This window comes from Fragaria vesca, linkage group LG4, assembly GCF_000184155.1.
Source record: "Fragaria vesca subsp. vesca linkage group LG4, FraVesHawaii_1.0, whole genome shotgun sequence".
Lineage (NCBI taxonomy): Eukaryota > Viridiplantae > Streptophyta > Magnoliopsida > Rosales > Rosaceae > Fragaria > Fragaria vesca.
The window spans coordinates 17337820-17363593 of record NC_020494.1 but is presented as its reverse complement, the minus strand read 5'-3'; the positions used below and the strand labels follow the sequence as shown (position 1 = coordinate 17363593).

General features: G+C 38.3%; 7 protein-coding genes and 1 non-coding gene across 8 annotated transcripts; 6 read left to right on the top strand and 2 right to left on the bottom strand.

The window, feature by feature from the left end:
* Positions 1–492: 492 nt before the first annotated feature.
* LOC101312144 (ureide permease 2-like) lies at positions 493–2940 on the top strand. Its single transcript, XM_004297193.1, has 6 exons — positions 493–795; positions 1413–1551; positions 1680–1823; positions 2100–2191; positions 2277–2651; positions 2788–2940. Exons 1-6 carry the CDS (start codon positions 559–561, stop codon positions 2938–2940), a joined length of 1140 nt encoding a protein of 379 aa, XP_004297241.1. The 5' UTR covers positions 493–558.
* A 1672-nt stretch (positions 2941–4612) lies between these two features.
* LOC101311851 (ureide permease 2-like) lies at positions 4613–7063 on the top strand. Its single transcript, XM_004297192.1, has 7 exons — positions 4613–5020; positions 5250–5394; positions 5523–5697; positions 5781–5806; positions 5905–6002; positions 6087–6461; positions 6632–7063. The coding sequence occupies exons 1-7, from the start codon at positions 4697–4699 to the stop codon at positions 6782–6784; spliced, it is 1296 nt and encodes a 431-aa protein (XP_004297240.1). The 5' UTR covers positions 4613–4696; the 3' UTR covers positions 6785–7063.
* A 335-nt stretch (positions 7064–7398) lies between these two features.
* LOC101311562 (ureide permease 2-like) lies at positions 7399–9913 on the top strand. Its single transcript, XM_004297191.1, has 8 exons — positions 7399–7554; positions 7707–8060; positions 8229–8367; positions 8451–8625; positions 8752–8777; positions 8879–8979; positions 9080–9454; positions 9593–9913. The coding sequence occupies exons 2-8, from the start codon at positions 7824–7826 to the stop codon at positions 9743–9745; spliced, it is 1206 nt and encodes a 401-aa protein (XP_004297239.1). The 5' UTR covers positions 7399–7554; positions 7707–7823; the 3' UTR covers positions 9746–9913.
* Positions 9914–12077: 2164 nt separating this feature from the next.
* Positions 12078–15889, bottom strand: LOC101311271 (UPF0420 protein C16orf58 homolog). The gene is made up of 15 exons (XM_004297190.1): positions 15695–15889; positions 15550–15607; positions 15393–15452; positions 15254–15292; positions 15107–15169; positions 14930–14986; positions 14655–14718; positions 14327–14410; positions 13942–14024; positions 13747–13876; positions 13539–13631; positions 12996–13134; positions 12718–12758; positions 12443–12630; positions 12078–12326 (listed from the first exon to the last, which is right to left on the bottom strand). The coding sequence occupies exons 1-15, from the start codon at positions 15808–15810 to the stop codon at positions 12228–12230; spliced, it is 1314 nt and encodes a 437-aa protein (XP_004297238.1). The 5' UTR covers positions 15811–15889; the 3' UTR covers positions 12078–12227.
* Positions 15890–15963: 74 nt separating this feature from the next.
* TRNAN-GUU lies at positions 15964–16037 on the bottom strand. The gene has a single exon. It is a non-coding gene; the product is annotated as a tRNA-Asn (tRNA).
* Positions 16038–16174: 137 nt separating this feature from the next.
* On the top strand, positions 16175–18417 carry LOC101310983 (pentatricopeptide repeat-containing protein At1g69290-like). Its single transcript, XM_004297189.1, has one exon. The coding sequence runs from the start codon at positions 16175–16177 to the stop codon at positions 18128–18130; it is 1956 nt and encodes a 651-aa protein (XP_004297237.1). The 3' UTR covers positions 18131–18417.
* Positions 18418–19083: 666 nt separating this feature from the next.
* On the top strand, positions 19084–19461 carry LOC101312723 (cysteine proteinase inhibitor 4-like). The gene has a single exon (XM_004298328.1). The coding sequence runs from the start codon at positions 19084–19086 to the stop codon at positions 19459–19461; it is 378 nt and encodes a 125-aa protein (XP_004298376.1).
* A 5028-nt stretch (positions 19462–24489) lies between these two features.
* LOC101312437 (cysteine proteinase inhibitor 1-like) lies at positions 24490–24924 on the top strand. The gene has a single exon (XM_004298327.1). The coding sequence runs from the start codon at positions 24490–24492 to the stop codon at positions 24922–24924; it is 435 nt and encodes a 144-aa protein (XP_004298375.1).
* The last annotated feature ends 850 nt before the right edge of the window (positions 24925–25774 follow it).

The window sequence follows — 25774 nt, the reverse complement described above, 5'->3', positions numbered from 1 at the left end:
ACAAACCCAAGTTTTTCTTTGTGAATGAGGTTCTTGGGTTTTTCCATGCTGTAACAAGAATATGAGAATCTGATTGGACCTGGAAATGATCATTGGGTTCTGCTGATCTTCCTCAAGTTGTGGGTACAACATTGTTATCTGATTGGTAGGGGATCCTTTCTTTCTTCATATATCCATATATAATCTAATGTCTCTTGTTCTAATCTTCTTATTTTTGTCTAAGACCTGCATTGTTGAGCTGTAGATGATGAAGGCAATTCTGTTGTTCCTCAGAAATGGACTTTTGTCATGTTTATTGGGGTATTTGTACGTAGTTTATATATGGAATCTCCCACTCTCTGTACCATGCCTATGATTTTGATATAGTATTTTCAGTAATGAATGCTTTCTCTTGTTGAAAATTCCTGTTCAATTGATTCATACATATAGAACTTGTTCTTTGTTAGAAACCGATAGGAAACCAGTGAGTGATATTGACTATGCAAATGCAGGATCTTTCTGGTGTTATTCTGCTGATCCCTTTACCGTCTGAGTGGAAGTTTTTGAGTGAGGTTAAAGATGTATGTGGTGGAAAGCAAAGGAGGTGCCGTAGCATGCATGCTGCTGGCCTTGATCTTATTGGGGACATGGCCTGCTGTCCTGACTATGCTGGAAAGAAGAGGCCGGCTTCCTCAGCATACTTATCTGGATTACTCTATCACCAATTTCTTGGCTGCTGTTCTGATTGCTTTGACATTTGGTCAGATAGGCAGTAGCACACCTGACAAGCCCAATTTTATAACTCAACTTTCACAGGTCAGATTCAACTTTGATCTTCATAATGATTATTCATACTTCAAAATAGGGATGTTCCTATGAAGAAACTTCAGTCATGTGCATTTCTTCACTAGCACTTTTCTATTCTTGTTACTATTTGCTGGTATATGAGTCATATGCTTAAAGGCTATGCAAACCCAACTACCCACAAGGCCACAAACCAATTCTCACTCATATGGAAAAAGAAGATTTTTAATTGTCCTTGATGTTCATATAATTTAGAAAAAGCCCTGCATATATTCTTGTACTGTGTTTTCGTAATTCAGTGAAGGAATTTTTGCGATTCAATGCCAGATTGGACCCTGCAACACAGCAAAGCATCCCCCTTGTAGAAAGTCTTGCATGTGAGTCATGATCACCGGTTATGATTATTTACATGAGCTGGAGTTTGGCAATCTAGATTATTTATTCAGCACTGCACCTCCAAAATTCTGAAACTGGACTGATATAATGCGGTTGGAAATATTGCACTTTTACAAACCACTCAGTGGCTCCTGTTCCTTTAACGTATCAGAGTTGATTGCCCATGATGAGTGATGCTGCATCTTGTCACACGTATTCATCTAGTTTTTAAGTATTCTCTGATGACATGGCAGGATAATTTTCACAGTGTGTTATTCGCAATGGTGGGTGGGATAGTCCTGAGCCTTGGAAATCTTTCTACACAGTATGCATGGGCTTTAGTTGGTTTATCAGTGACAGAAGTGATAACTGCAAGCATCACAACTATCATAGGTCTCTTCTCTCCTTCAATCAGTGTGGTGCTGCACAACCGTATAATATGTTTTTATGTTTCTTGGATAAGCATTTTGTAATACTGTATATTAAACCTACTGTCTAATCTTGCCTTTTAAATTTAACAGGCACAACATTAAATTACTTCTTAGATGACAGAATAAATAGAGCAGAAATTCTATTCCCTGGTGTTGCTTGCTTCTTGATTGCCGTTTGTCTTGGCTCTGCTGTTCACTCATCCAATGCAGCTGATAACAAAGTAAAACTTGACAGTGTTGACAGTGATCCAAAAGATGTAGAAAAGTATATTCTTCTGTCCTAGCTTTTAAATTTGTGATGGTGGGATATAATGGTTCATTTAACAATTTTGTTGTTGGTTAATCATTACTGAACCAAATTTAATGTAATCTCAGGGCTTCAAAACAAATTCCAAATAAGGGTAAGCAATTCTCTTAAGTTATAAGATTCTACCATATGCTTGTCTGGTTGCTCTAATGCATACATAGTAGGATGGTGGTTTATTTTCTCTTGATATTGAATATCCATAGATGGGTTGAAGGAGTTGGAGAGTGCACATGAGAAAGCGAAGGCTGGAACTGCAGACTTTCTTGTACAGCTTGAGGACCAAAGAGCAATTAAGGTTCGTGTTTCGACTTCAAGTTGCTTCTCTTCTGCATAGTGAGTGACCAATCCTGACTACAAAGAGAATGATTCTGTCTGTGCAGGTTTTTGGGAAGAGCACAATTGTTGGACTAGCCATATGTTTCTTTGCCGGACTTTGCTTCTCCCTCTTCTCACCAGCATTCAATGTCGCCACAAATGATCAGTGGCATACTTTGAAGAAAGGAGTTCCTCATTTGGTTGTCTATACTGCGTTTTTCTACTTCTCGTTATCTTGTTTTGTCCTTGCTATCATTTTAAACATCATCTTCCTCTACCGCCCTATACTAGGCTTACCCAAGACAACATTCAAAGCTTATTTGAATGACTGGAATGGTAGGGGTTGGGCCCTTTTGGCCGGTGTCCTATGTGGATTTGGAAATGGTCTCCAATTCATGGGAGGCCAAGCTGCAGGATATGCTGCAGCTGATTCTGTTCAGGTTAGTTTCATGACATATCACATTGTATCGCAAATAAGAAACTCATATTGATAGTTTGACAACTTAACATGACATACTCGTGCATGTTTAGCTAGTATAACTTGCCAATTTATACGCATTGCGGGTTGTAATGCAGGCACTTCCACTTGTGAGCACTTTCTGGGGCATACTTCTGTTTGGAGAATACCGAAAATCGTCACGAAGAACATATGTATTGCTTACTGGCATGTTGACGATGTTTATTGTTGCAGTTGCCGTCCTCATGGCATCAGCGGGGCATCGAAAATGAGTATTCACTCTTTGTCTTGAAATTTGTATATGTTTGTATAACTCATTTATATGTAGAGCAAGAAAATTATGAAGAGCAGAATAAGTTCATCAATCAAGAAGATTATGAATTCGTTTGTTGGTATTCTAGGAAGTAATAATAATAATCTGAGGCCTCAGGAAAGATACAACTGGTATCCTTTTACTATGAATGCTTAAACGAGGAGGACAATAGACAAAGTGTTTGTTTTCTTTTTGAGAAAATAGATAATTTCATTACGTGTTCATAGTTAGAAAATACGTGCAAGTGTTTGTTTCCTTTTGTTTTGATAAGGTTAAAGAAATGAATGTTCATGAAGAATTTTAGAGCAACTCCAACAAATGAGTTAAATCTTAGTTGGCAGCCTAACAGTTACTTTTGATAACTTAAAAAACTCTCCAACAAAGTAGTTAATTCCACGTGTAATTGACAATATGGTTTCTATAGTCAAATTTGACACAACTAAGGGAAAAAATCATTCACTATTTTATCATTCTTTCTCTCTCTCTCTCTTCTATTTCCCCGTTGTTTTATCTTCTTCCTCTAAGAAACAGTTTTATATGTATAATATTATGAAAATAAATTATGAAAATAATAAAATAAGTTTCAAATTTAACTCTTTTGTTGGAAAGGAAATGAGTCAAAAATGACATTGCCAACTCATATATTAAATTTTGAAATTGACAAAAAAATTTAACAAACTTGTTGAATATGTTTTTATAGGTGTCATAACGGAGAAGATTTAACCCGAATGTTTGTTTTTTTTTTTTTTTTTTTCTAAAATATAAAGATATGAATATTCATGATCAACTTCACGTGTCACATCGGAGATGGAACCTCAAACCTAATCCAGATACCTAATTCTGTCACCTCTTCAATTCTGTTTCTCATTAGAGGCAATCATTGGAACTTGTAACGTACTTACTAGGGTCCAGAGTACGTTATCTGCTTCAGCTCGTGTAGCGCTGACATCAACTTTCGTATGTGTGGACTGGAAATATATGTGACATACATTTTGGGCAGCTAGCCATTTGCTTCTTCTTACAGCTAACTACATTTGAGTCAAGCCAGAAACCTTAGAATATGAATATCACCACCATTTTCTATCACATCAAAACTGGAAACCAGCTTCTTCTTATCTACTTCTTCAGTTTTTCTCTCATTTTCATGGTTTGCACTCTTACTCAGTTACTGTAACATCCTTATTAGTGTTTCTGCTTCGTGAAACCTGCTTCTTCTTCTTCTTCCTTTAATGGGATTCTTTCAGTTTCATTTGAGAATATAAAATATAAGGTTCCTGGATGTTACATATTATTGTCAGAGCATGAGAATCTGATAGAGATTCTGATAGTGACGTGAAAGCAACTCTGATGACACAGCTTCCTGGGTCCTCCTCAACTTGTGGGTGCAACACTTCATTGATTGGTAGGTGAATCTTTCTTCTTCTGCTGTACAAAACTGAATTAGTTGTATTTTTCTTATTTTGGTATAAGCCTGAAAATATTGAGCTTCCTGGGTCCTCCTCAGAATTCGTTTTTCCTCTGTTATGGTATGTATTATCTGTTTGGGATTATCTCCCACTATGATTTTGAATCCATAGAATGTGTTTGGCAGGCTTTGACTTGTAGATACCTAAAAGTTGGGTGTTTTTTTGCTTTGGTTCTTAGACATGTAGTCCTTTCAGTGGTGAATGCTTTTTCTTAGTGCAAGCTTTTTCTCTGTTGAATGATGTGGAGCTATGCATATGCAGGATCTCGAGGGGGTTAAAGAAGTTCCACTGCTGATATTTTGGCCGTCTGAGTGGAATTTTTCGAGGGGGTTAAAGATGTATGTGGTGGAAAGCAAAGGAGGTGCCATAGCATGCATGCTGCTGGCCTTGTTCTTTTTGGGCACATGGCCTGCTGTCCTGGCTGTGCTCGAAAGAAGAGGCCGGCTTCCTCAGCATACTTATCTGGATTACTCTATCACCAATTTCTTGGCTGCTGTTCTGATTGCTTTGACATTTGGTCAGATAGGCAGTAGCACAGCTGAGGAGCCCAATTTTATAACCCAACTTTCGCAGGTGAGTTAGAAGTGTCATTTTTCAGTTCAAACATTCGTAATGATCGTATGATATGCAGAAACTTCAGTCATGTGTATTTTGTGCTTTACCTTTTGTTGTGTGTCATTAGTTCATTACTGGTATGCTTTCCATGTTCAATGATGAAGATGCTGCTTCTTGGCTATGGAATTTGTAAAGCAGTGACATAGTTTCAGTTTCAACTGGTTTTTAAGTCTTCTTGTGATGACAGTTTTTGGAGAACTGGCCATGTGTTTTATTTGCAATGGCGGGTGGGATATTCCTGAGCCTTGGGAATCTTTGTTCACAGTATGCATTTGCTCTAGTTGGTTTGTCGGTGACAGAAGTGATCACTGCAAGCATCACGGTTGTCATAGGTCTATTTCTCTTCTTCCATCCGTGTGTGGGTGCTGCACAACCATGGAATGTACTTATAAGTATCTTAGATTCACATTTTGCAATATGTACAACATTGTGTTTACTCTCTTCTTTTCAATTGTAACAGGCACTACCTTGAATTACTTCTTAGATGACAAAATAAACAGCGCTGATATTCTTTTCCCTGGTGTTGCTTGCTTCTTGATTGCGGTTTGTCTTGGTTCTGCTGTTCACTCATCCAATGCAGCTGATAACAAAGTAAAACTTGACCATTTGCCAAGTGTTCCAGAAGACGGAGAAAAGTACTTTTCTTCTGTTTGTTATGTAATTTGTTATCAGCAGTTTTCTTTTAATCTTCACTAAACCATGTTTAATGTTATCACAGGCCTTCAAGTGTGATTCCAGATAAGGGTGAGAAATATTTTGGAATTATAACATGTTATACTATACTTGGGATGTTGTATTTTATGAGATGGTACTTTATCTAAAATAGTATTGGATATCCATAGATGGGAAGGACCTGGAGACTGGAAATGAGTATGCTGAGAAAGCGAAGGCTGGGACTGCAGATTTTCTTGTGCAGCTTGAGAACCAAAGAGCAATTAAGGTTGACTTTTGTACACTAGTACTTAAAATTGATTCCGTCTTTTGATCAATGTGTAAACTTTTCGATATGATTCTGTTATTGCAGGTTTTTGGGAAGAGCATTTTTACTGGATTGACCATAACTTTCTTTGCTGGAGTTTGCTTCTCTCTCTTCTCACCTGCATTCAACTTGGCCACAAATGATCAGTGGAACACCCTAAAGAAAGGAGTTCCTGATTTGGTTGTCTATACTGCGTTTTTCTACTTCTCAGCATCTTGTTTAGTCATTGCCATCATTCTAAATATCACCTTCCTGTACCACCCCATACTAGGCTTACCCAAATCATCATTCAAAGCTTACTTGAGTGACTGGGATGGTAGGGGCTTGGCCTTTTTGGCTGGTATTATATGTGGATTTGGTAATGGTCTCCAATTCATGGGAGGCCAAGCTGCAGGATATGCGGCTGCTGATGCTGTTCAGGTTAGTTTCATGACATATATAAACACATTTTACCAAAGTGAACAAGATTGATTAATTGTTTGACAACTTAGCATGTTGTACTTGTCTTTCAGCAAGTGACATTCATGCATGTTTAGTGAACATGCCTACTTATATGCATAGATTTAATGCATATGAGGTTGTAATGGCAGGCACTTCCGCTTGTGAGCACTTTTTGGGGTATACTTCTGTTTGGAGAGTACCGAAAATCATCACGATTAACATATGCTTTGCTTATCAGCATGTTGTTTATGTTTATTGTTGCTGTCGCTCTCCTCATGGCATCAGCAGGGCAAAGAACATGAGTGTTCTACTGCAGAGTCCTTGTTAGGAAATTGTGTACCTCTGTGTAACTTATGAATCAAGAATGTTCAAGCGAGAAAATACTGAAGATCAAAATGGGATCATCAATCAGGAAGATTATGAGTTGTGGAGGTGTTTCCAAATATGAAATGCTCCACTGAAGATGGGAGTTTGTATGTAAATTAGTCAACAGAAATGAAAAAAAAATATATGGGGCAGTTAAAAAAGGATAGAAATGAAAGTTGTAATATTCTTTTTAATCTTTGATAAAAGTTTCTCTTTGAAAGATGAACCAAGTTGATTTTGATTGCTATGAATATTTTTCCTTTTCCTTAATTAACAAATTGAGCTTGTCAATTCATTTGACCCTTAGACATTAATTATAGGCATCAAAATTGAATAATTGATTCTCTTACGGCTAATGATATCCAAGGGAATCTATAGTCAAGATTCCAGTTTGGCATAGAATTTGGTTTTCTATCACATCACATACGAAAAACCAGCTTCAAACCATAAAATAGTCATATAGGGCTATTCTGATAAATTGAAACAATGAAACTCTTTTATAACACGTCTGTGTTATCTTATCCATGGCCTTACATCTTCTGTAGTGTTTATGTTGAGCAAGTCAGCTTCTGCAGTTAAGGGGATTCACTGAAAAGAGTCTTCAGTCCTCTATAAGAAGAATATGAGTTTCCGGTTCCGATTCTGATTGCCGTGAAAAGCTTATGGTGTGTCTGCCGACTTGTGGTTATAACACTTTTTGGATTGAGTATGTTTTTCTTCATCTTGTATTGTACTTCAAAACGTTGAGTTGTAGTCAACTCTGGTGTTCCCACAGTTGACAGGCTGTTATGATTGTGTTCTACTCTTTTACATAATTTCTCTTGCTGCAAACTCAAGTTCAACTTCTTCATATAACAGGATTAATCCAGCAGCGAGTGATATTGAATCATCCATATATGTGCAAGTTCTAAGTCTTCTAGTATTCCACTGCTGATTCTTTTACCATCTTAGTGGAACATTTTAAGTTGGTTAGAGATGTATCTGGTGGAAAGCAAAGGAGGTGCTATAGCATGCATGCTGATTGCCTTGGTCTTCCTAGGGACATGGCCTGCTGTCCTGACTATGTTAGAAAGACGAGGCCGGCTTCCTCAGCATACTTATCTGGATTATTCCATCACCAATTTGTTGGTTGCTGTACTCATTGCCTTCACATTTGGTCAGATAGGCAGTAGCACACATGAGAAGCCTAATTTCTTAACTCAACTTTCACAGGTGAGTTTGAACTTTGAAAGTTATTTAGGGATTTCATTTCTCTCTCAAGTATGTTGTTGGTACTTTATTAGTAGGCTTTTCATTATGGCTTGCAATTTTCTTAGTGACATAGTTTCAGTCTCTACTTATTTCAACTGGTATGTGAGTTTTCTGTGATGAAATGTGCAGAATAATTGGCCATCTGTTTTATTCGCAATGGCCGGAGGGATAGTCCTCAGTCTTGGAAATCTAGCCACACAGTATGCTTGGGCTTTAGTTGGTCTGTCAGTGACAGAAGTGATCACTTCAAGCATTACAGTTGTAATAGGTCACTATTTAGTGTTTCTGCACTGAACAACATTTGGCAATATATTGAACCGACTGTCTAATCCTTCCCTTTTAATGTAACAGGCACAACATTGAATTACTTCTTAGATGACAGAATTAATAGAGCAGAAATTCTTTTCCCTGGTGTTGCTTGCTTCTTGATTGCGGTTTGTCTTGGCTCTGCTGTTCATTCATCCAATGCAGCTGATAACAAAGTAAAACTTGACAGTTTGCCGAGTGACAAGAACGAGGGAGAACAGTATGTTTCTTTGATCTGTAATTGCTTTGAGAAATTTTTCAATGTGACATGAGTCACATGACGTTAGTGTGAACTAGTACCTGTAGTTGGTTAATCTTTACTAAACAAAGTTTAATGTTATCACAGGGCTTCTACTGTGATTCCAATTGAGAGTGAGAAATTCTGTGAATTCATAACATTTCTATACTTTAGTTGTGTTACTGCTCTTGATGACATGATAGCTCATTTTCTTTCATTGTTTGGTTGTCCATAGATCTGCCAAAGGATATGGAAAATGGAAATGTTTCGGCTGAGAAGGCGAAGGCTGGGACAGCAAATTTTCTTGTACAGCTAGAAAACAGAAGAGCAATTAAGGTTGGTGGTTTTGCCATCCATGTTTGTATCTCTTTTTCTTTTGATATTGAACATCTATTATCTGATGCAACAATGAGTGAACTTGATTCTGTTTGTGCAGGTGTTTGGGAAGAACACTTTTATTGGACTGGCAATAACTTTCTTTGCCGGATTTTGCTTCTCCCTCTTTGTACCTGCATTCAATGTGGCCACAAATGATCAGTGGCATACTTTGGAGAAAGGAGTTCCTCATTTGGTTGTATATACTGCGTTTTTCTACTTCTCAGCATCTTGTTTTGTCATTGCTATCATTTTAAACATCATCTTCCTCTACCGACCTATACTAGGCTTACCTAAGACAACATTCAAAGCTTACTTGAATGACTGGAATGGTAGGGGTTGGGCCCTTTTGGCAGGTGTCCTATGTGGATTTGGAAATGGTCTCCAATTCATGGGAGGTCAAGCTGCAGGATATGCAGCAGCTGATTCTGTTCAGGTCAGTTTCATGTCATAAACACATGGCCAGTTTCCGGATTAGAAACTACACATTTGTCTTAAAATTGATAGTTCACCAACATAACATTATCGGAAAGATCTTTGTTATATGAATTTTAACTTGCTGTTGTAATCGCAGGCGCTTCCGCTAGTGAGCACTTTTTGGGGGATACTTCTGTTTGGAGAGTACCGAAAATCATCACGAAGAACATATGTGTTGCTTATCAGCATGTTGTTCATGTTTATTGCAGCTGTTGGAATCCTTATGGCATCATCAGGGCATCGAAAATGAGTATTCAACTCTGAATCGTGTTAATATATAGCAGCGAAATGCTGCCAGTTGGTTGGTAAAACATTTAGCTTCTTATAGGATACAAAAAATATGGCAGTTAAACTGTTAAAAGATACCCTATTAAGTTTCTGTTTTTGTTGAGCAACATGTCACACATAGATTTGGTTCCATGTTTTCCCATAGATAGTTGCAGCTAATGGCCAAGTAATGCAAGAAATTAAAAGTACTTCTAGAAGCCTACATTACAAAGTAAGATCAATCATATTCCATTTCATTTCTGTTCAACTAGGCAGATCTAAACAAGAACACTCATAATCTAAAAACTAAAAAAGCTGAAAAGTTAGATCAATCATATAGTTAAAAAACCTACATTACAAAGTGAAACAGTGGTAAAGACATTGGAGGGTGCTGGTTTTGTTCTAATCAGCTTCAGTCTCACATTATTTGTGCTTCTTCTCCCCATGCAATATTATTTGTGCTTCTTCTCCCCATGCAATATTGGATTAGGTAATATCCAAAGGCTTGTTGGATAATAGCTTCTTTCATTCACTGTGAACTGTTTTATTTGCTCTCGTTTTTTCTTCTTTTTAACCTTCAAGTTGTATTGTAGTACTCTGAATTCACGCAGCTTTGGTTCTGCTGGCTGATATATTTCTACTAAGTAAATCGAGTTGCCTTCAACAGTTGGGAAATTCCGAGTAGACAATGACATTGCTGTTTCCTTTCCACCAAGAAATAGAGCGCGGCCGATCAAACTTTCTACCTTTTTCCATTCTCTATCCTTGAAAACTAATCTGTAGACATACAAGTCATCAGGTTTTATCCTTGAAAATTGCTTCACATACAATATCTCACCTTGTGACTCCACTATATAAGTAAACATCTCCTTCCCTCTCTTCAACCCTGAGATTTGAAAATCCGTAGTTTTTGAGGGAGATGATTCACCCCGGAAGTCCCAAACCACAATGTGGTTTATGGATACTACAAATAACTGGCCTTCATAGAACATAATCTCAGTCTTCAAGGCAAAATCGTCATGTAACTCACCCAAGTCGGTCCATTTGCTGTCTCCATGCTTCAAGAATATCACCCTAGTTTGAGGAAATAGTTTCAACACAATGACTACGATGAAATTGTTGTTGCGAGACGGGTCGGTGGAGATTGCCGCTCTATAGGGAGGTGGCCGATAGCCAGTGATCAATGGGAGTTCAGGGAGTTTGATTCTAGCACCAGAAAGTGGGTTAAAGAGATAGGGCAAGTTCAACTGTTTAAAATTATGTTTATAATTATACATTAGTAGCCACCCATGTGAGGAAAGCACAGTTTCATCATCTTGTGGGAACTCGTTGTTGATGCTATAGAATTTCTTCTCTGCGGAGCTGAAGAAGGGTCTGCTAGACTTGTCTTGTTCTTTAGCAACACTAGGGAGCATGAGCATTGGTGGTTGTTGTGACAAAGGTGTGTATGTAGATGAAACAGATGATTTTGCAGCCAGTTTCCAAGAATGACAAATTGCTGGGAAGCGAACTGCGTCCAAGGCAGGAAGCTTTTTGAAGATTAACTCCAAGATTTCAGGTGGGAGAGTTGGGGAGGTGATTCTCCTCCTTTTAGTAGGAATGGCATCATCGTCTGAAACTCTTCTCCTTTTACTTGTGGTGGTGCACAACTGACTTGAAAGCTTCTTCCTTTTATTTGTTTTGCATACCTCACTTTCATTGTCTGAAACTCTTCTCCTTTTACTACTCCTTTTACTTGTGGTGGTGCACAACTGACTTGAAAGCTTCTTCTTTTTACTTGTTTTGCATGCGTTACTTGAAGTCATATTTTCTTCTGCTGAAAGCCTCTTCCTCTTACTTGTGCTGGTGCATACACTTGAAATTGTATCATTGTCTGAAAGCCTCCTCTTTTTACTGGTGCATGGTTCACCTGCAATCGTGTTTTGATCTGAAAGCCTCCTCTTTTTGGTTCCCATAACTGGGTCGATTGATGTGAGCATTACTGAAAAGGAGAAAGAGTTGTAATTCGGTAGATATTGCAGAGGAAGAGGCTTTAGTTTGTTTATATAGGATGGGAGTTAGTATCCTATTTGACTAGGGAGTGAATTTTCTTTTCCTTTTCTTTTTGCAGTTTCCTATTTGGTATGGGAGAGAGATTCCTAGTATCATTTGGTTTCCCGGATTTGGTGAAGATAACTTGTCCAACTCCTCTATTATTCTATTTGAACAACAAAAGTAATGTTACTGAGGTTGATATATTTCTGTTACAAATTACAAGGTTTACGCTACTTGTAATATAACATGAAGAATCTAAACATTCTGCCCCCCAAGAAAAAATTCTTTGCTCCAATGATGGCCAGAACTGAGGGTTTGAATTTGAAGAGCAGCTGTAAAAATTTCGTCATCTAGCAACCTCAACAGATTGATCAAGGCTATTTAACAACTTTAAGTCAATATAACATCATCTCTTTTCAATATTTCAGTACCTAGTCAATCTTGCCATCGGAAGACCCACAGATCCAGTTTGCCTTCCAAATGATCATCGGTGATAAAAGACGTTCTGTTTTCCAACCAGATAACTTTAGCTGCAATACAAATTTAACATATTCAGTGATACTCTCTCTGTATCTTGTCCTTCTCATCTCATCCAAATCCACATACGGGTATAATGTATTAAACTTTCGAGCTGCTTACAAAATACCTTTTGAATGAAAGCTTCATAATGTTTATCCATCCATGATTGGCTTTCAGAATGAAGATTTCGGTGTTTATCCATTAGAATCGCCATTGCATTTGCATGGAATAATGACTGCAACACATCTGTGGCAGTAGAATCCTTATGCATAACAACGCAGACAATTCCTTTCCTTTCCATTAGCAAGTACTTGGCTAAAAAGACCAGCACAGAACCAACATATATAAACAGGAAAGTTCATGGCTGAAATTCATTTGTTAGAAGAACAAGCAGACACCAACCTTTCTTGTAATGAGAGCTCACAGAATGCAATAATTCCCTCCTGTTTGAGATTATTATTCATATTTGTCAGAAGTGTACACAACAGATAAACTTCCTTAATAGCAGTGATGACTAGGAGCCAGCTCAGAGCTGCTTCTATTCTAAGTGCAAAATGAGAAAATTGGTAAAACATACCACTGGTACAGTACATTCCTAAGAGCAAAATGTGAGTTGTATGATACCAGTACATTCCTAAGAGCTAAAATCTATGAGTTTTGAGGATGAGAAAACAACTCACATTTCCAGGTGATTTAGTGAGGAGACCCTGACACCTAGACATATATCCACATTCATGAACTCTGAATTCTTTGAGCTCCATGAAGATACCCATATGGGTAAAACATGCTCCATCTTAGAGACCTGTTCAGGGGAGAGAACTGGAAAAAATTTCAGACGCGGGCATTAAATCTCACATAAAGAAAGCAACGATAAAGGCTTAAACGTAATGGAAGCCGAGTCTCAAAGCAACATAAAGCACAGATATACTGTCAACACATAATGTGGATTGCATCAGCAGTTAAAGTTACATTTGAATCAACATATATAACACTCAAGTTCTTGCATATATAGCTGGGTACCAGAAATATTCAACTCAATGTTTTTTAAAGTATATGTTGACTAGAGTCATATTTCTGTATCAATTTAATGAGGTCGTTTTGATCATGTAGAGCTGCTAATACATTGCTTTTCAGGAGAGTTTTTGATGACCCTAATAAACTCCGGTACAGGAAAGCATAAGGAGCTGGTGGTAGGGAATGACAAGGAACAGTAAACTGCATACCTTTTCCGGTTTTCATAAAATGCTGCAAAAGAATTGAGCACCTCTCAGGGTTCAAAGAATTTAATGCAAGGCACCGGACAGCCTTGTAGTTTGCTGCACAGGAAAAACAAGTGTTCAGTCAATTGGTTGAAAACAGCACAGATAAGATTGAGCCACCATAAGTACCATTGAAAAGACTGTAGGAACAGGCGCTAGTGGGTTGACTTACCATACATATGAAACATGGTGAGAGACAAAAAAGAAAACCAAATAGCTAGGGGGCGCTCCATAGTAGCACGGGCAAGAAGCATGCCTAGTGCCATACCAATCATCGTTGCCATAGTTTCTTGACTTCCTTCCTATTAGTTTAGGACAAAGGTTAATTCAAAAAACGAGATAATAATGGAAGAAACACTGGCTGTACCTTGGCAGATATATCTGCAGCATTACTCTGAAGGGCAAAATGTTGCGTCAAAGCAGCTCTAGTTGCTCCACTTGCAACACCGGCTAGATAAGAAGAAATGTTAAGAGTCAAAAGTCTGATCACGTCTATTTTTCAACTTTTGTTTTTTTCTCTTGATGAAAACATATATCTATAGGGAGACCTTAACGGTAACTGCCACAGTAAGACTAACGAGAAGAGCACTACATTAAATAGATTGCATTCTCATTGACAACTCTAAATATGTGGGCATATTAGAACTGACAGTCTGACACTTATGAATCAACAATAAGCAACATAAAACCATGAATAAACAACATAATATTTGATAACAGTGTGATGTTACAAATGGTATACAAGAACTTACTGAAGGATCTCGATAGGCTTCCTAGACAGACCACAAACACAAAAGCAGATGGAAACAAAGGTGAAACAAGGTCCATCAACATTCCTGCAACCAAATAACAATATCTAATGTCATCTGAAGATGCAAATGAAAAAAAGAAGAAATTCAAACAATAGATCAAAATGAGTCTGTTCACATACAAAAATTGTCAATGACTGTCTGTAAATTACTGCTTCTTTGTTTCATTTCTTCTTTAGGTAAGATTCTTTTAAAATGACAGTACAAGGCTCTGACTATCATCACCAAAGTCCAAACTAAGAGTAAAAGGTAAACAACAGTTAGTTCATACCAAGATCATTCATAAGATCTGCAACTAAGCGCCACATTTTAGCATTGCTATCCAGATTTGAGCCCTGATATAAAGAGGTGATGCTCAGCAAGGACTTGTAAAGTAATATAGAGAACAGAATGGAAAATACTCAGTAAAGAAAAACTTTAGCCACAGAACCAGTAGTCTAGAACACCCCATACTAGTTCCTTGAAAAGCATCCAAGGCCGAAAAGACATATTAGGAAGCAGAATGTTACACTGTAAACTGTGTATAAAGGAACAAGAATATGGCACCTGATAAAATGTGAATAAGATGCCTCCCAGCATTCCAGTTAAGTCCCTCAAGAACCACTGCAGCATTCACATGTTAAAAAACCAATTCACTATGTATAGCCGGCTCAATTACTCAATAGACCTCTCTCTTCCACCAAAAATAGCGACACTAATGCTAGAAGTACAAATTTTTTTTACCTGAAAGGTGGCACCAATCACAGTTGCCGACTTCTCACCGACCCCAATAGCACCCAGTAGAGCCTTACAGTGAACACAACAGAACTCGTTCATACACTGATCAGCAATGGACATTCAACAAAACTATAATGTAACCGAAACGCTTACTTGGGTAGAAAGCATCATCCGAATGTAAGTAGAAAGACCCTTCAGAAAAGAAAACCAACTAATCAGCCATACTACATAATCACCACACTATCTTACACTATCAGAGAAACAGAAAAGCATAAGTTGCATAAATCAGTACCTGAAGTGAATCCCACATTTGAAAAGGAACATAATCCGGAGTAACACTACTAGGAAAGCCCTGCATTTCCACCAAACACCACCAAAATCAGAACAAACAAAAAGCCTTATTTTCATTCTGAAGCAAAAACTAGTGACGAATAATAAAAGGGTCTTGCCTCGGGTACAAATGCCTGAAGCATTCGCTGCCAAACATGGTCGAACCGGTTCCCGGATCTTCAAAACCGGCATAAAAATCGGAACTTTAATCAGAAACAAAGTGGGTGAAGACCAAAAACACAAAGCACAGGAGAAAAGAGAAACCTTTGGATGACGAGTGAAGGAGACGAAGTTATAGTGGCAGTTCTGGAGAGTTTAGTTGAAGATGAACCATTCCATTCCTCCAATATAATCTCCGATATTGCCGACGACACTTCCATCGCCGATTGCTTCAGTCCTCCTCACAATAAAGTTGACCCCTTTTTTTGCTTCCTGATCAAAAAGGAAGTCCCTTTGCTCAAAGCAATCACCTTGAAGGCTTGAACAAAGAAAAGAAATGGTAGAAAAAAAAAAGATAGTAAGATCACCAAAAACGCTAGAAGGAGGGTTCGAACCTCCGACCTTGTGGTTAACAGCCACACGCTCTAACCAGCTGAGCTATTCCAGCTGATGATGCTAGTGTACTTGGTCAGTACTATTTGATAAATAACAAACAAGATAGTGAGGAATTTCTGAGCTATAGAAAACAGAGTACAGAGCAGAGGAGGAAGGCAAAGTTTGGGACTTTGAGAGTTTGAGCATAGAATGTGGAGAAAAGCTTTCACTTTGCTTAAACGCAGACCCTATTCCTCTTCCCCTGAAATCCCAACCCTCTATTCCTTTCTCCAACCTTCAATCTTCGCCCTTAAAACCCCACCATCTACACACTCTGACCTCCCAACCCCACCTCCCAAAACCCTATCCCCAGACCACGTCACCACTCTAGAGACGATCCTCCACAAGTCCCTATTGACCCACAACACAGATGAGGCGTGGAAGTCCTTCAAGTCCCTCACAGGCAGCTCTGTTTTCCCAAGTAAGTCCCTCACTAATTCAATGATAACCCATTTAGCTTCATTGGGTGAGATTCATAATCTGAAGAGGGCTTTTGCTTCTGTGGTTTATGTGGTGGAGAAAAGCCCTGAGCTTTTGGAGTTTGAGACTGTTGGGTCTGTTTTGGGTGCCATGAATTGTGCCAACACTGCTGCTCCTGCTTTTGCTTTGATTCAATGCATGTTCAAGAACAGGTTTTTCTTGCCGTTTAGTGTGTGGGGGAGTGTTGTGGTTGAGATTAGTAGGAGAAATGGTAACTTTGGTGCGTTTTTACGGGTTTTCGAGGAGAATTGTAGGGTTGCTTTGGAGGAGAAGATGGAGGTTATGAAACCGGATTTGGCTGCTTGTAATGCAGCATTGGAGGGGTGTTGTTGTGAGCTTGAATCGGTGAGTGGCGCCGAGAAAGTTGTGGAGACAATGGTGGGATTGGGTGTGAGGCCTGATGAATGCAGTTTTGGATTTCTTGCTTATTTGTATGCATTGAAGGGTTTGGGGGAGAAGATCAGTGAGTTGGAGGGTTTAATGGGTGGGTTTGGTTTTTCGGATAGAAGGGTGTTTAGGAATAATTTGATCAATGGGTATGTTAAGTCTGGCAAATTGGAATTTGTTTCAGAAACTATTCTGCAGGGTTTAAGAGAATGTGGTGGGGAATGTTTGGATTTGGATGGAGAAACGTATTGTCGAGTTGTTAGAGGATTTCTTGATAATGGAAATGTGAAAGAGTTGGCAACTCTGATTATTGAAGCTCAGAAGCTGGAGTCTTCCACAGTTGCGGTTGATAGATCAATTGGTTACGGTGTTGTTAATGCTTGTGTTGGTATTGGATTATCAGATAAAGCACACAGTATTCTGGATGAAATGAATGCTCAGGGAGGTACTTTGGGGCTTGGTGTGTATGTACCAATATTGAAGGCTTATAGCAAAGAGCATAGGACTGCTGAAGCAACTCAACTGGTAATGGATATTAGTAATTCAGGGCTGAAGTTGGACACGGAAACATATGATACTCTTATAGAAGCATCTATTTCTAGTCAAGATTTTCAATCGGCTTTCTCTTTGTTTAGGGACATGAGAGAAGCAAGAACACCTGACTTGAAGGGTAGTTATCTGACCATGATGACAGGCTTAATGGAAAATCACCGGCCAGAGTTGATGGCGGCCTTCTTAGATGAGGTTGTGGAGGACCCTCGAATTGAAGTGGGTACCCACGACTGGAATTCAATTATTCATGCCTTTTGTAAAGCTGGGCGACTGGAAGATGCGAGGAGGACTTTTAGAAGGATGGTATTCTTGCAGTACAATCCTAATGACCAGACATATTTGTCATTAATTAGTGGGTACGTTTCTGTGGAGAAATATTTTTGTGTTTTGATGCTGTGGCATGAGGTGAAAAGAAATATTTCAGTTGATGGAGAGAAAGGGCTTAAATTTGATCACAACATGGTTGATGCATTCCTCTATGCTCTTGTTAAGGGAGGCTTTTTTGATGCAGTAATGCAAGTTGTTGAGAAATCTCAAGAAATGAAAATCTTTGTGGATAAATGGAGGTACAAGCAGGCATTCATGGAAACCCATAAGAAGCTTAAAGTGTCAAAATTGAGAAAGAGGAGTTTTAGGAAAATGGAAGCACTTGTTGCTTTCAAGAATTGGGCTGGTCTCAATGCATGAATGCAGGCAGCGCTGGTATCAAATCTCCTTTATGAAAATCTGCTTCCACCTTTGAGGAGGAGGAACCTCAAATTTTGTTTTTCTTGATGGTTGAACATTAAGAGCTGTTTAGTTCTTTGATCACTGGATTCTGCTTCATAAGTTTAGAAGTTGACGTGGAACAGTATGATATATGGTCTGACTCTTTTAGAGGTTGATGTTTCTTCATGAATTATAAAGTACATGAAATTTGCAGGAGATTATGCCACAGATTCAGATCTAAGTAACAGAAGATTTACTGGTATAAATGCTCTCATCAGTTTATAATAATGATGATGTGATTACATGAATATATTACTGTAACGATGGTGTTGGTAAAAGTTGATCATAAGCTCAGCACAGTAAATGGAGGGTTTATAACTTGATAACCAGTTTCTGTATGCTGGCTACAACTAAAGGCGTGACTGCGTGAGGGCGTGTCCTTGAGTCATCATATTTCGTCGTGTCATGAGATGTTACTGATCAATGCAGAGGAATGACGAATTCCCTTTGGTTTTCACGTATATATACATCATCAATACTACTTTCAACCAGTTTAGCTTTCAACCTATCAACACTGGAAGCAGTTTAGATTCACTGTTGCTTTTACTCTCAGTAGTATCACTGAAGGCCGTCCTAAGCACTCATTTTTGAGCTGAAATGTTTCTTATCGTTTTTTTTTTTTTTTTTTTTTTTGGATTAAGATAGGATTCTCTTGTTTTCCAGTTTTAATTAGGATTTAATTTTCTTCTAGAATAATGGTTTATTTCAATGCCACAAAAAGTCGCACCCAATGTGCGTTGATCGCCAAGGACACTACTACCGCACTCCAAACCCAACAAGGATTCTACGTACCTCGGTTTGTTATATAAAGAAGGCAAGCAGAGCGCTAGCCTAGCCTCCAGCCACCAACCGCAAACCAAACCATCATCAAGATGCGTCCAAACTGCCTCCTCCTCCTCCTCTCCCTCTTTCTTTTCGCTCCCCTCAAAGAGTTACTTGCCGGAATGGGTCCCCAGCGCGTGAACATCAACGACGCACACCTGAAAGAGATCGCGGAGTTCGCCGTGTCGGAGTTCAATAAGGAATCCCTGAAATCGTTGGTGTTCCAGAGAGTGGTCAGTGGGCTTTCTCAGCTGGTAGAAGGAGACTTGTACACGCTTGTCATTGCGGTTAGGGATGAGTCTTTGCCTGCTAGCCCTATTATGAATTATCAGTGTCGCGTCAATGAGAGAGTTTGGTTGGACGACCCCCTCAAGCTCATATCCTTCCATCAAGTTTTCTATGACACAGTCATTTCAATGTGGGATTGATCGCAGAAGAAACGATATATTGATACATCTGTTGAAACATTTGATATAGGATCTGTTGTGTTTTTGTTGCTTTGGATTTTTACAGATCTGAATATTGTATTGTCATACTGTTGATTTGGAGTGACTAGATCAGGTAAGCTCTCATACATCAAAAGTAAACATTGCTCGATCGATCAAGTCTGAGTCGGTTCAACTAGTGATCGATCGAAAATTCGGAATATATAGAACTTAATTAAAAAGGATTGCATTACATTAAGTAATTGAATTGTTGGCATCCAATATTAGTACAATGCCCTGGATAGGCAAGATGAGCCATCCTCCTCTTGTTTGCTAAAAAATCGTCTCGGCCGAGATGATGGTTGAGGGTCTTGAGAACAATCATCATTCTTGGTTGTGCGCGGGCATGCCAACTCGCATCCAAATGACCAAGCGAGGTTTTAATTAATTTTGCGTCTAAATTGACTTCTTCCAAGTGATTGTAGGTCGAGAAATGAACCGTTTCGGCCTTTAGGTTCTCTTACCTTTGTTGCAAGGACTTTTAACGTTTTCACCGATAATAGTTCTAGATTTGCGAAAACCTAAAAATGCGGAAATTAAAAGAACCAAATCTAAATTGCATGAAGCTTAAAGAACGGAAATTGAAGTAGTAAAATAACGAAATCTAAATTGCATGGAACTTTAAAGATGCGGAAGGATAAATTGTATGAAAATAAATTGAAGAAAGTTAAAAAGCGATAAAAAGAAGAAGAAAAATACGATAGAACAAGAAAAAAAATGATCGATATTGTAGAGAATTTGTAGAGAACTTGGTATTTGTATTAAATTGAGTTGTGTTGGTCGATGACCCTTTACAATGAGGTTGAGGGTTGAATATATACAATTACAAATGCACAATAAAAAAAGAGTAACTTTATTAACATATCCCTGTTTACTTAATACATAACTCTTAAAAAATTTTGGTCATTTTTTACCCATTATTTGCTCATTTACCCTCCCTCTCTTCTTCCTCATCTTTCACTATCTTAAAGTTCAATTCTTTCCCTCGCTTCGCCAACTACAAGACTGCAACAACCGCAATTACATCCCCCTTTCTCTTTATCAATCTGTTTTTCAAACAATAATTCTAAGTTAGTGAACTAAAATATCTATAAGTTTACTGAATTAAACAAACAATAAAAATGAGAGAATTAGAGATTTTGATGACGTGAAACATCTATACCAGTCAATAAATTCTCCTATAAAAATTGCAGAGCTGCAATTATGTTTACTGTAAATCCAAACAGTCCTATATGAATACTTGTTTGAATGAATTAATCTTTTAGTTCTTCACCTGCGGAGGTGTTTGACAATACAAAATAAAAGAGTACTATTCATTTTTTTTTCCCATTTGATTCAGTAACTATGAGTTGATCCTTAGTTCTTCACTTGCTCGATCAATTGAATAAATTGAACCTTAGCCATTGCTTGAATGAATTATTAGTTCATTACCTCCAGAGGTTTCGACAACATTGAGTAGTTTTTTTTTTCTCATTTGCTTTTGTCAAAAAAAAATTTAAAGAGGGATAAAAGAGGAATTAAATTTTTACAAAAATATGGGTGTGCATTTAGATATGTGACATGTGTAAATAAAATTTCTCATAAAAAAATAGAATACAACTAAATATTTGAATTTCGGTCTTAATGACTTGAATTAAGATTATGATCTATATTGCTCATTTCTTAATCGCACCATATATACTTTCTTCATGAGGCATTGTTAGAATCGATTGTCTCTTGCTCATGAAATATTGTCATCAATGCCTTCAAACGCAATTACATCTCGGTTATTTCTTTCCTCGATTATATATCGGCAATTATGATAAATCGCCGGCATTTCCTTCCTCGATTATATATCGGCAATTATGATAAATCGCCGTCATTTTCTTCCTCGATTATATATCAGCAATTATGATAAATCACCGTTATTTTCTTCCCTTTTATATATCGGCACATTGGCAATTATGAGAAATCGCCGTTATTGTCTTTCCTTTTAATTTCTTGTCCGATGGTTAATATATAATAGAATTTCATAATAAAATTCTATTGATATGTTGTTAATAAAGCACCAAATTTTCCTTATCAATCGGTCAATATTTCAAGGGCCGATTTACCAAAATTGGGTACAAACACCTCTACCAATGGTTAGGCACTCTTGTCTGCCTCTAAATGTAAAATTAAGTTGATGGAGGAGCTATAGAGAGTATTGTATACGAGGACATGTATATTTATTTTGGAAAATCATATCACAGTAAGAAAAGAACAACAAATTATTCAAAAACAGAAGAAAAAAGATACAGAAATAATAACTTGCCTAAAAAAACAGAAAAGAAAAAAAAGAGCTTTTTCTATTGAAATAATTTATAGCTATTTTCATAACATTACAAGCTTGCAAGGAATACAGGCCTTGTAACTATACCCTTGTTAGATTTGCGCCTTTTATGCTATCAAATGGCCTTGGAAGAAAGAGTAAAACTGGGGAACCATCACAGTTCAAACAAGTGATATATACTTTCTTTGATATTTTTTTTATTACAATAAGTTAGAATTGTTTGAACCCAAATTTACTTTCTATCGAGTAATTAATAAGTCTTTCGATAGAATTCGGGTCAATCCCGTGGTCCAAGAGGATGCTGGTATCAAATCTCCTTTATGAAAATCTGCTTCCACCTTTGAGGAGGAGGAACCTCAAATTTTGCTTTTCTTGATGGATGAACATTAAGAGCTGTTTAGTTTGATCACTGGATTCTGCTTCATAAGTTTAGTTGACGTGGAACAGTATGATATATGGTCCGACTCTTTTAGAGGTTGATGTTTCTTCATGGATTATAAAGTTCATGAAATTTGCAGGAGATTATGCCACAGATTCAGATGTAAATAACAGAAGATTTACTAGTATAAATGCTCTCATCAGTTTATAATAATGATGATGTGATTACATGATTATATTACTGTAACGATGATGTTGGTAAAAGTTGATCATAAGCTCAGCACAGTAAATGGAGGGTTTATAACTTGATAACCAGTTTCTGTATGCTGGCTACAACTAAAGGCGTGACTGCGTGAGGGGTGTCCTTGAGTCATCATATTTCGTCGTGTCATGAGATGTTACTGATCAATGCAGTGGAATGACGAATTCCCTTTAGTTTTCACGTATATATACATCAATATTACTTTCAACCTAGTTTAGCTTTCTGTAAATTTTTATCAACACTGGAAGCAGTTTAGATTCACTGTTGCCTTTATTCCGAGTAGTACCACTGAAGGCCGTTCTAAGCACTCACTTTTGAGCTGAAATGTTCTCTTACCGTTTTTTTGTTTTTTGGATTAAGATAGGACTCTCTTGTTTTCCAGTTTTGATTAGGATTTAGTTTTCTTTTAGAGTAAGGGTTTATTTCAATGCCACAAAAAGTCGCACCCAATGTGCGTTGATCGCCAAGGACACTAACCCACCGGCGGATCCAGCCCTAGGCTCACCTGGGCTTAAGCCTAGGTGAGAATTTTCTAGTAAACAAAAAACCTACCTTCTCATTGATGCGATCAAATCTCCTTGTCCATTCTTTTATCCTATTAATCAGCATTAGGACTAATTGTAGTCCGTAGTCTTATTATCTATCAAGCAAGTTCTTTGAATAGCTGAAAGTATGTAAGTCCTAGCTTGACTCTTTCTCTTGTACAGTATAAGCTGATGCATGCGCAACTGTTTTGAAGAAAATGAAGAAGAATGCATTTTACTTAAATTCTGTTTTGGCCTCGCGTCTCAGCAAGGGTAGAGTCGTAACTCCGGTGAAGTCAAAAGTAAAGGACAAGGTTGCGGGGCGTGCCACCGCGCGGGTGCGAAATGTATTGCGCTGTGCTAGATTTCTAATCAAGCGAAAGGGTTTTCGGTGCCACCTCGCGGACGAGGGATTACGAGCAAACATATGTTCACCTATGAATCGATACTCACTGTTAGAGCGAGCAGAGCAATAATCAGGAAGAAAGGGCGAGTCCGAACGGGCTCTGTAGACCAAAGCGAAGGGTGCGTTAGAATCTAGGGTTTCGAGAAGCTCGAGAGTTTGTAAATTTTGTATGATTTGATTGTGTGTGTTGAATAATCCTCGAGCTCCTTTATATAGCATCCCGCGGCTAGCTGATAGAGATAAATCACAAACCCACTCGGACTCAGCAATTAGCACTTCACAAGGATACGGCTTGCCCGCGAACCGCGCTATCCATGTGACACACCTCCATAGCAGACTCCGCTTAGGCTTCTAATACTGCCCCGCCTCACCAAGCACTGTAGACTCCTATGCGAACTGAAACGAGGATCTCGCGAGGTATCGGAGTCCTTGTCAAATCCCACCTCGTACGACTCCGAAGCTCGCCACCCGACATGAGCTTCATATTTAAAAAAGGGCCACAGGTACTGGCCCAAATGCAATCCAAGACTTATCTTGAGTCTCGGACCAAAATATCCACTGGGCTCAAACAATTTCCTTGTCCTAATTTCCTTGCAAACCCTTGTTTACCAGTTTGAATCCATCGCTCATCTACGAAAAGATTCGTTTTAGTTATTATTAATCAAGTTGCTGTCATTTTGGCTAGACATAATCGACTCTGAAGTCTCAATTTCAAAATTCACAAACGTAGTCTTTCTGCTCCCCATCCTTAATTGCTAATTCGCTGCTCTCAAATTCTCATCATTACCTCCTAATTTTAGTAGTATTAGCAGGCTACTCGACGTCTCAATGTCTGACATTCTCAAGCTCGACTGTCTCTTTCATGACCCTTAAATTAACAAAAAAAATTAGCACCTTCGAAAGTTGAATTCGTTGAAATTTTTATTTTTAGTGTTACAACTAGCTCAGGTAAAAATTTCATCCTAGATCTGCTACTACCGCACTCCAAACCCAACCAGGATTCTACGTACCTCGGTTTGTTATATAAAGAGGGCATGCAGAGCGCTAGCCTAGCCGCCAGCCACCAACCGCAAACCAAACCATCATCAAGATGCGTCCAAACAGCCTCCTCCTCCTCTCCCTCTTTCTCTTCGCTCCCCTCCTCGCCTTTGGCGACCATTCTAGAATGTTTCCCAGGCGCGTCATTGACGACGCCGAAGAAGAAGAGTTACTTTCCGGAATGGGTCCCCAGCGCGTGAACATCAACGACGCGCACCTGAAAGAGATCGCGGAGTTCGCCGTGTCGGAGTTCAATAAGGAATCCCTGAAATCGTTGGTGTTCCAGAGAGTGGTCAGTGGGCTTTCTCAGCTGGTAGCAGGAGACTTGTACACGCTTGTTATTGCGGTTAGGGATGAGTCTTTGCCTGCTAGCCCTATTATGAATTATCAGTGTCGCGTCAATGAGAGAGTTTGGTTGGACGACCCCCTCGAGCTCATATCCTTCCATCAAGTTTTTTATGACACAGTCATTTATAGTTCGGATTGATCGCACAAGGGTGCTTTGAATCGTCTGCCAATTTTTTATTTTCTGTTTTTTGTTGTAATATCTGTTGTGTTTTTGTTGCTTTGGATTTTGAAGAATTGTGGGTATAGATCTGATTCATCTGAATATTGTATTGTCGTATTGTTGATTTGGAGTGACTCGATCATGTAAGCTCTCATATATCAAAAGGAAACATTGCCCAATCGATCGAGTCTGAGTCGGTTCATCCAGTGAATTAAGTAATTGAATTGTTGGCATCCAATATTAGTACAATGGCCTGGATAAGCAGCCTGGATAGCCAAGATGAGCCATCCTCTACCCATGGTTAGGCACTCTTGTCTGCCTCTAAATGTTAAATTGAGTTGATGGAGGAGCTATCGAGAGTATTGTATACGACTACGAGGACATGTATATTTATTTTGGAAAATCATATCACAGTAAGAATATAACAAAAATTTATTCAAAAACAGAAGAAAAAAGGTACAGAAATAATAACTTGCCTAAAAAAAAAAAAGAGAGCTTTCTCTAATGAAATAATTTATAACTATTGTCATAACATCACAGGCCTTGGAACTATACCCTTGTTAGATTTGCGCCTTTTATGCTATCAAATGGCCTTGGAAGAAAGAGTAAAACTGGGGAACCATCAGAGTTCAAACAAGTGATATATACTTTCTTTGATATATTTTTTTTATTACAATAAGTTAGAATTGTTTGAACCCAAATTTACATTTTATCAAGCAGATAATGTTTACATTGCTGATAATAGCGCTCCGTCTTTTCCAGAGTAGAATACCGAAACCTACTGTTTAGGTTTCGTGTAGATGGGCGGCGGCAATCTAGGTTGTTGCAT